Raw genomic sequence first — 10562 nt, 5'->3', positions numbered from 1 at the left:
CACTTTGGGTTTAGGTCATTTGGATTTTAGCCTCAAATCATTATGAATTTCAGTCTCTTTTGATGTAAAGCATTTCATGTTATTTGTTTGAGTTTAAATTAATTTGATAAAATTCTTGAATTTAGATAAGAATTGACAAAGTATAATTTTGCTTTCCTTGTAACTTCTAAATGTTAACTAAGATTTAATCATTAACTAATCTCTTAATGTATGAAGACATGATCAACTGAAACTTAGCCTTGAAAGATATTTAAAATTGGAAAGGACGGAGGTAGAAGAAAAAAGAGTACATATGGCTTGAAAGGAGAAATTGTTGGTTTTTTTGGGTCATTTCAAGTTACTTATGATTCGTTTCAGATTCATATCATTTAGGGTTTGAGTTGATTTGTATTTATGTCCATTTGGGTTTAATTGACTTTATGAGGCCAAATTGTATTGTATTAAGTTTGGGTTCAAATTGATCAGATTGAATTCTCAAGTTTGGGTAAAGAATTGAAAGATATAGTTTTGTTTTTCCTTGTAATTTCATGATAAATTGAAATGAGCCTTGATTAGAATGATCTAGATTAAAACACACACATGACAATAAAATTTGATTGTACGAGAGACCTACGTGTAGTAATTGTGCATTGTAAGACTTGAAGTTATCTATAATATATATGAAAGCATGAGTTAGGAGAAAATTTTAAATCGACGAGAATACCATTTAATAGATAAGATCATATCAAGAATATTCTTTTTTGAAATAGAGTTTTTCTTGGTTTGAGCTACACAATTGAGTGTATTAATTTTAACAATAAATTATTTTAGTCAATTATTATTTAATTAGCGTTACGCTTATATACCAATTAAAATTAAGATTTATCATTATAAACATCATTCAGCAAATAAAGATTATTAGTTTGAAGCATTTGAAATAATGAAGTATTAAAGTAATAGTTTTTGAAAAGAATATTTCAAGTCATAGTCAAAATATCGGTACCAGAAAGTGATAAAGGACCATTTTAATCAATGATGAGATAAAATTATAAGATTCATACATCACCGCACATTTATTTACTTTATAATACATATTATGCCAAATTTGTTTTAAACTCACCTTTATTCACTTCCCCTATCATTGTCTAATATGAAAGTTTTACTTTACAATTGTGTGTTCTTATTAATTTTAATTTTACTTTATACTAATTTTCTAGTTAGTAATAATTTTTACTATTGTTTAAGTACTTTGCAACTCCAAAGAAATTGATTGCATAATGATCGCCTCCAAACATGTGAACGCTTCGAGTAAAAAAATCGTGCAAATAAATAGATATAAAACTAGTGCGGTATTTGCAAGCGAATGTCAAATTGTAATATAGTTTTAGTCTTACAACAGAACACGGAAAGTATTCCAAGGTTGACTGGATTAAAACTAGCTGGTTTGTTAGTGGGAGACACGATGATTATCAATGGATGATTTCTAAATGGTTGAAGACCGAGCGAGAAGGGTTATAAATAGCAAGGGAAATGACTTCTTGGGAAGAAGATTCTTCTAATTTTCTGTTTCGCATTCTTCTCTTCTTCATCTATTTTTTTAGTTGCTTCAAATAAGAGATAGTTATGGCCAGCTCTACGTGGAGTAGAAACCGTGAGGTTTGAGTCGGAAAAGTAGAGAATCTATAAAGTTGGTAAGGTTTTTAGTCCATCTGTATACATAAGATCAAGAAATGAAGTTAAGGATTTCTAGAACCAACTAGGGGGTTCTACATGTTTTTGGAAAACTGTCGCATCCCATTTTTTTATTTAGTTATCATTACTTTTTGAATAAGATCAAGTCCTAGCATAGTGGTTAAGATCAAGCTTAGTTATCCATGAGACCCAAGTTCAACTCCCCTCTCTAACCTTTTATTTTAATTTTGGCACATCCCCTTGGTCAACCATTTTTGCCGCTCAAAACATTTGTCATATCACAAGATACTTTCCTCTATTTCCTTCCTCCTTCCTTACGCACTCCCATTTTCATTTTCCTCCCCTTTTACTATGCTTGTCGTCCTTAGTAGCAAAGAAAACATTTGTTTCATTTTCTTTTCCATCTTTTCTCTCCTCTCTCCCTTTTTTTCACTTCACAACTTATGCCATTGTTTTTGCTGCCACTTTAACCACCATTAGCCATCGTTGCACCACCACTTAACCACTATTGCACTATCTCCTTCCCCTTTTTTTCCTTTCTTTTCCACCATTGCACCACCGTCGGACCTCCACAGTCAACATGCCGCCGTTGCCATCGCCACCCATTTTTCTTAATTTCTCCTCCTCTCTTCTTATTTTTTTTGTTGTAACCAAATTATCCTTTACTATTCTTTATCTTTCAATTTAAAACATTATTTTTCTACTTACCATTTCTCTATTTTTGTTCCTCCATAACCATTATCCATCTCCTTAGTTGAGTTTTCGGTTGAACTATAATTTTTCAATCTAACCCGGTAAAGAGTAAGTGATGATTAGTTGAGTTTAATCTCAATTATTTATTTTATTTGATATGGTCGAATCTAATGTCTATATATGTATATTATGTTTTCATTAAAGGTTCCAATATGGATCGCTCAAATTTGCTTTAACTCAAGATGAATATTTCGATCTTCATTTAAAAAACTAATAGAGTAAGTGATTCTCATTTGATTTCATAAAAGGATTTTATTTGACTGTATAGCCAAAACTAACACATATGTTTTTTTTTTGTTGGTACCATTATTTTATAAGCAAATTGAGGTGAGATCTGGTTAAATCTGAAGCGTAGGATTGTGAACGAGTAGATCTAGTATTGTGGGACTTTCATTCAAGGTGTGAGTTCTAACCATTAGAGAAATCTAGATGTTTCATCCATAACTAATATATGTATTTATTCAATAATAATGTTAGTATAAACTCTTGCTATACTTATGACGAATTGGTCGCATAAGTGTTCTTGGTGAAAAATAAATCCTTTATTAGGATTGGATACAAGTAGGTGCCTCTGATCTAAGAAATCTGTGTTGTCAAATATGTATATGTGTTATTATATGATTAAATAATGTTTCGCATGTTTTGTGATGTTAAAGCATGCCACTTCTTTTATTGATACTGATAGCATGATAAATCATGTTCACTAAGACTGATAAATATGACTGCCTAGTGAAAACATGTCATTGTTTCTGTCAAAATTGATTACATGATAAAAACATGTCTACTGATACTGAAATACTGAACATATGATAAATCATTCTTACTCCCTTTTCCACTGATCGCATGTTAAAGATCATGACAACTGAAATAATTTGTTATTAATATTGCATGTCAAACTGCACTGCATGGGATTAGGTCGATTATGAAAAGAGGAAGTACTGGCAGCTTGTCTGCAATACTGGTAGCTTGTCCACAATACTAGCAATTTGTTTACAATACTAGTGGCTTATCTACAATACTAGCAATTTATCTGCAATACTGGTGGCTTATCCTCAAATTGATGTGTTATTGGATGGATAAGTTCTGAGGAACTCTTATTATGGTGTGTAGCGGAGTTAGGTAGGAACCTTTCTAAAAATACTATATTGACGTGTTTATGAATGACGTAAACTATGAATTTTGTTATTTTTAGGAACTCAGATGTTTTTGTTATTAAAGTATTTTAAACTCATTTCTATTATTTGTTTTGATACTAAAATAAAGTTTATTTAGACTATAGCATAGGACTTTATTTTGAGATTATTTGATTGTATGACATTAGAGTTTTTAAATTGCTTAAATTGATATTAAAAATGTTTATGCATAAATCTTTGTTTTAAATAAAATTTGTCTACTTCACATTTTTCCATTACAATATTGAAAACGAGTTTTAATAAAATCCAAATTACTTTTGAAAAATGATTATTCTTTACAAAGAAAATACTAAATCAATCAATTTCTAAAATTCTTGTTTTTTGCGAAATTAAAATGAACATTCGATTTCATTAGTTTTGAAAGAATAAGCCAATGGTTTTAAAATATGTTTGAAATTACGAAAGTTTAATTTAGGTCATTTTCATGGTTAATGTAGCCTTTGAAATTCGGCCATAACATCTAGATTGGGATAGGGAGGTTACAAAAACTAACTTCTAAGCTAAAGATACTAAGTCTAATTGATGATTTTGATTGTCATGCTTAGCTGCTAGGAGAATGAAAGCTCTGGCATTTGGGAAAGTTAAGTTTATAAAGCGACGAAGCATCAAGTGAGTTTTTATACTTCAACCTTGGAATACTAAGTAAGTTTAAGATCGTATAGGCATATGAATGTCTGCCACTTTAGTTTAGTGTACCTGAATTAACTATGATTCCATAGTCTTTCATCTGTGAAATGCATGTATTGCATGCTTTAATAATACAACATGCAAAGGAATCATCGACGAGTTAGACGAAGTTAGGATTGAGAAAAAGGGTGATCTTGTTAGATACCGCCACTGTGATGTGCGAAGCTCTAGACCTTGCAGATGAGACACTGTGGTGTTTGAGCATCAGGGTTAAAAACAGAGAAATAGAGGAATGGGTGGAGTAATAGGGAAATTGGAATTCTATTAAGATTCTACAATTCAAGATTATTGGGAGCAAACCGTGATGTGTGAAGCTTCGAGCCTTGCAATGGGGACACTTTGGTGTTTGAGCATCAAGGTAAAAATGAGATAGATTGATATCAATATTACAAGGTTCTATAGAGAAACACTGCGATAGCGGTCAACAGGCTTTATGGGGTGACACTGCGATAGCGGTAAGGTCCTTCGAGGCGACACTTCAAAGAGGTACAATGTGTAAGACCATGGCTTGACTACAGCAACTAATATAGCCCATTGGGGCAATAAACACAGGATGAAAGAGGTGTAAGACCAGAACTCAACTGCAGCAACCAACAGAGCCTACCTGGATATTAAATATGGGTAGATTGTCAGGATGATAATTATGGGAAATTATGCGTAGGAAAAAGAGTTAGAATGAAAAATACAAGTATTGGCGAGTGGGTTTTGAGCAATCCGTTGACCAAGACAAATGTACTAGAAAAGGGAACAGTCCACCCAAAAAAGTGATCATGAAAGCCGGTAGGGCAATAGAGCAGTAACTTAGCAGGAGTAAGACATGGGAAATGACGTGCCAATAACGTCTTGTAATGAAGAAAGGGAAGACGACTTATCCACAGATCATGGTTAAGGATTCACCATTAAGAGCCACTAGAAAGGTACTAGGAAGGATAAACCAAGTGACAGATATGTCTGTCAAGACTATTCCTCCTTAATGGGGGATTATAATGTGAAGTAACCACCAAATGGCTTGTTCTGTAGAGAACCATCGCCTAAGAGAAATCGTAAACCCAAAAGGTCACTCAATTAACAGTCTGTTGGATACTATAGATCCAAGCGGCTCCTAGAAGACAAACGTGTTACGCTTATAAGCATGGTATCACAAATAAGGTGGATGACAAGGAATTAATCCAACCACTACTCATCCCTCGTAGGATTTAGACTGCTAAAGTAGTAGGGGATCCCATTAGTTATCCCAACGAAGGGAATGTCAACAAATCCTTTAAGATGAGGGTAAGGAAGAGGAGTCCATTATGGACTAAACAGGTTTGGAAAGACACCAAAGTGCATGGTCCTTTCTCGTAAGCCTTGTAAGTAGAATATCAGCATATCTACTGGGACTTTGATACCCACAATTCAGAAGAAAACAAAAAGGGGGTATTCCTAATAAGATGACGTATAGGGTAAAGCGAGAACCTACCAAGATAGCAAGGTATCTAGAAATCACAAAAACACTATCATCAGGACACATGTTTACCCAGGAACCTAAGGGTATTAAAGGTCAAACTGTCGTTAAAAAACAGTGGAAGGTGTCCACTAATCCAAATGAGACGTCAAATTTTGAGTAAAAATAGGGAGTTAAAATATTTTATTTCCTTTTAAAATTTTACCCTAGTAAAGAAGGGGTGAAATTTGCAATTTAATAGAGAAGAAACTCAGTAATTTCACACGAACTTACAAGGGTTTGACCTGTGATGCAGGAACAACAGGATAAAGAGCTCAAGGGAAGGACCAAGTCAAATGATGTTAAATCAAGAATCATTGTCAGTAAGGTGCCATGTACATAGGAAAGGGGGTATCTTGAAAAACTCCACCTCGGGGTCCATTACAATATATCTAAGTAGTTCCCTTAGAGTCTGGGACTTTGAAATAGTAAACTTTTAATTTAATTTTATAAATTCTGTTGTAAGAATTTTCATTGATAAGTAACATCGTCGGGCTTATTTTAAATCAATGAATTACAAATTATAGACCATTCTGGTTTAGTTGTGACACCCCATACCCAGATTCAAAGATCGAATTGGTGAAGGGTGTTACAAATTTAGTGGTATCAGAGTACAATTTAGTCGATCCTTTGGACGTAGGAATTGGGAAAAAATAGCAATTATGTGCATGGTGATGATCTGACTGAGTCCCTAAAGTTCTTATTTTATTAAGTTGTTATGTGTTGGGTGTGTAAATATGATAGCCTAAATTGGCAAGCAGAAATGAGAGTAAAAACAGACAAATAGGGAGAAAGACATAAAATAAGGATAAGTAGATACATTGATTGAAAAGTACAAGTGCTAGAGAAAAAATATTAAAAATGGTGTCTTCATTTTTTCTTGGTTATCCCCTAGGAAGGAGTAGGAACGATCAAGGTAGATGCTTGAAAATGAGGAAGTCATCAGTTTCCTCCTGTCAACCTCCCCATTGAGACTAGAGGAATGGTGAGATTCGCATTAGAAGGACTATTAGTAGCGAGAAAACTTAGCCGGAGTTTGAAACCTGACAAGGAAGACCCTTGTGTCAAGTTTGAATGGGATTAAGTAAGGAAGTTGAGGAAGGAGGTTCGCTTGGATGCCAAATTTAGTATTTGTCGAGAGATTAGGTGGCTTCCCATTTTGTAACTGCATCTTTTCATCAAATGCAAATTCCAACCATATCTTTTCACAAGCCTTCAAAGGCTTAAATTTAAACCCCTAAGATGGGGAGGTGAGTGATGCTGAAGTGGTCTTTCCAATGTTACAATAAGAGTCGCCATGAGCTGGGAGCTAGATAAAAATAGGGATAGGAAGAAAAAAGACTCCTTCGGGTCTTGAGGCAGACACTTACCTTATTTTAGATTAACCAAAAACAGAGAATGTGCATAATCCCATATGATAAAACATCTTCCCCAAGAGAAGATGAGGTAACCGCTAGTAACACCTAGCTGACACTCCCCTCGAATTGACCCTGAAAACAATACCAAGGTAAGGAAAACAGATTCCTTAGTGTAATGGGTAACCCACCATAAAGTAACCTTGCTTATGCCTTCTACTGGAAATTTAATCAGTGGATAGGTAAAAAGGGCAGAGAATGAATGATTTTTTGTCAAGATTTTAACAACTGGAGTAGCAAGGAAATGCACCCCACTAAGGCTGATTAGATGAGAAAAAGAAATATAAGAAGAAAAGAGGTGAGAGATAATAAGAGGATTGGTCGAGCCAAATGATTGTAGGCTTATGAACTTCCCTCTCAATATTTTGGTTTATTTATAACCAAAAGCATGTGTAGGAAGTTGTGGAAAATTTAAGAATGGTAAAGGAACCGTTCAAGTCCATCAATGCATATAGGGCACCTGTTGGCATTGGGAGAAGGAAGAATCCTTTAAGTATTCCTAATGCAAGAATAGTTGCTAATTGTTAGCCATTAGGGTGTAGCCATCAGGAAAGCAGAACTAGTCCTAGGTACGTTTAGTCAAACAAGGGTTTTAATAAGAAATTGGTTCTTCCAACTCACCCTCCTATAAATTCTACAAGGGATTGGAGGTTTTAAGAAGATGATTGAAAGGGTTGATGAACTTTTTGAAGCAAAGAGAGATGATGAAATTTTTTGAACGAAATAGGGTTCGTGAAATTTTTTAGGGATATATTCACTGAGTAAAATTTTACTTACTATTTAAAAATATTTTAATTTTTTAACTATTTTTAAATGCATTTATGAATTTTATTAATATTTTAAAAAAATACGTAAACGTCTACATGGCAAGTTGTGATTGGTAGAAATTTTTTTTCTAACGGGACTAACAGTTCGGGTAAAATGAGTATCGATTTAATAATTTAGATACCAATTTTGACAAAAAAAAAGTTTAGATACCAATTTGATAAAACTAGTATAATTTAAGTACTATTTTGTTGTTTAACCCTAAAATTAATTATATATATTTAAATTATTATGTTATTAAATCAATATATTATATTATTATATATTTAATACATTTATTAAATTTACCTTTTGTATATTTGATTCATTATGAATTTTATATATTCACTATACATATATAATGACTGTATTAAATGACATCTTATATTTCTCATTAGAGTTTTTCAAATTTATTTTACTTTATAATTTATGATAAATTAATTTAAAAATAAATATTTATAAAGATATTTTAATAAATTAAAGAATTGTAATTTATTTATATTCTTTATTTTATACCTAAAGAAATTATGTAAAAAGTATATATATTTATCATTTAAATTAATGGTGATTTTTAATGATAAAATAATGGTATATTTTTGGTAAAAATACCATGGACAAATGGTGCCATAATGATATTTAATAAATACATTTATTTTATAATTTTGATTTTTAGCCATACAAGACGTGTCATAATCTAGTGTATGTTTGAATTCTGTAAATATGCTATGTGTATATATAATTTTTTTTACAAATCTTAATTTTTTAAATAAATTTCTATAATCTTTTAATAATTATTTAAGAAACTACTCCAAAATGAATATGAACATGATAATCCAAGTTCTTTGGACTTAAACAACCATTTGTTTAAGTTCATTTTATATATTTTAATAATTTTAATATTTTAAATAATTTAACATAAATTTTATGATAAATATAAACAACCATTTATACAATGATTTTTTAAAATAATTATTAAAATTTTATTTAATTTTAAAAAATAAATATTTACTAGGCATAATGACACATCAACATGAAAACATGTGACATGTTGATGTCTAAGTATAATTTCTTAGAATTATTTAAGAAAACACTTTAGAATGAACATGTACAAATTGTTGAAGTTGATTTGAACCTAGACAAATGAGATTGGACAAGCATTTATACAAGTTCATTCTAGACGTTTTTTAATATTCTACTCAATTTTCAAGTTACTAAGGTTGAAGTTTTTAAAAAAAAAAATTTTAAAATTTGATATAATTTTTAAGATTTTTCCACATGAAATACTAATTGATTCAAAAACTAATTTACCCTCCCAAAGTAAATTTTTTTTTTTTAAAGCAATAGAATGACACAAAAGTGAGTGTGGAAGTTGACATTCATGGCATTTATTGGATCAATGTGTTAGTTGATATTCATGGCATTTATTGGATCAATCTCATATTTGTAACAAATCAAAATATCTAGTTATTGAACTTGCAATGCTTCAAAACCCTGCCCCATATGGGGATTATAGGCAAATAGGCTTGACATAAAACAACAAGTTCCACCTCAAAAATTATTCTATCAATGCTTGAACCAAAAATCAGACTAAATTTCTACACAAATCTGAATTACCTTATGAAACAACACAATTCGAATCTCAGTACAAACCAAAATATTTATAGACCATACACATTTCTACATTCTTTCTTTGAATCCACAGATGATTTCCCTAATCCAAGAGACAAAGTACTAGTACACGGATTCTTTTTGCTCTCACTAAATACTCTTCCTCTTGAAAAAAATATATTAAGGAAGAATATGGGATTCATATAGAGTAAATCAAAAACTCAGATATTCTTTCTAATTCCTGCCAAATCCAGCTTTAATCATTGATACAACGATTAAGGGCTTACCCTTGCAGCCCTTCCCAAAAACCCAGGGACCGGAACCGAACTAGGCGGCGGCGAATTGAATGACGAAGAACTGGCATAAAACCCACCACCGATCTTGAATTCCTTAAGCTTAATTTGCTTTTGCATCGTTTCAGGATCTGGGCCAAGCCGGTTCGTCGAACCCAAGCTCAAATCAAACGCTTCAACATCACCCCTTGATCCATCGGTGTTCTCGGCGGCGGCGATCAAGGGTTCACCGCGCTTCAGGATCTTGACCTGGCCCATCACCAGGTTCTTCGCCGGGGGTTTGGTCACCATGGATTCCGATTCCCTTCTGTTATTCGATTCGAACCTCTTTCTGCGAGACCCCAGAGGAAAAGGGTGGCGTAAGCTTAAGCTTTCATGGCGGAGAATCGCGGTTGCCATTGATGGGAGATTTTAGAAAGGGAAACAAGTAACAATCCGTAAAGTTTACAAGGAAAACTCCAAACGAAACTTAATTGTTGGTGTGATTTGGGTGTTTGTGATGATGAAAAACCTAATTTCGTGATTGGGGGTATTTATAATACCTTTTTTATGCTTAACTCTTTGGCGAGAAATTAATAATTTGTTACGACTAGACCTGTCCACCACCGGGTGGGCCGAACCGACTCAAATGACGATTTTAAAATATATATTTTTA

General features: G+C 32.6%; 1 protein-coding gene across 1 annotated transcript; it reads right to left on the bottom strand.

Annotated features, from left to right (window-relative positions):
* Positions 1–9889: 9889 nt before the first annotated feature.
* LOC108485436 (uncharacterized) lies at positions 9890–10306 on the bottom strand. Its single transcript, XM_017789272.2, has one exon. The coding sequence runs from the start codon at positions 10304–10306 to the stop codon at positions 9890–9892; it is 417 nt and encodes a 138-aa protein (XP_017644761.1).
* Between the last annotated feature and the right edge of the window lie 256 nt (positions 10307–10562).

The sequence above is a fragment of the Gossypium arboreum genome, chromosome 6 (genome assembly GCF_025698485.1).
Source record: "Gossypium arboreum isolate Shixiya-1 chromosome 6, ASM2569848v2, whole genome shotgun sequence".
Classification (NCBI taxonomy): Eukaryota; Viridiplantae; Streptophyta; class Magnoliopsida; order Malvales; family Malvaceae; genus Gossypium; species Gossypium arboreum.
The sequence above is the reverse complement of the archived record's forward strand: the minus strand, read 5'-3'. Positions and strand labels throughout refer to the sequence as shown.

Bases quoted from the DNA above. Each gene is read 5' to 3' on its own strand.
- LOC108485436 (XM_017789272.2), bottom strand. From the start codon at position 10,306: ATGGCAACCGCGATTCTCCGCCATGAAAGCTTAAGCTTACGCCACCCT.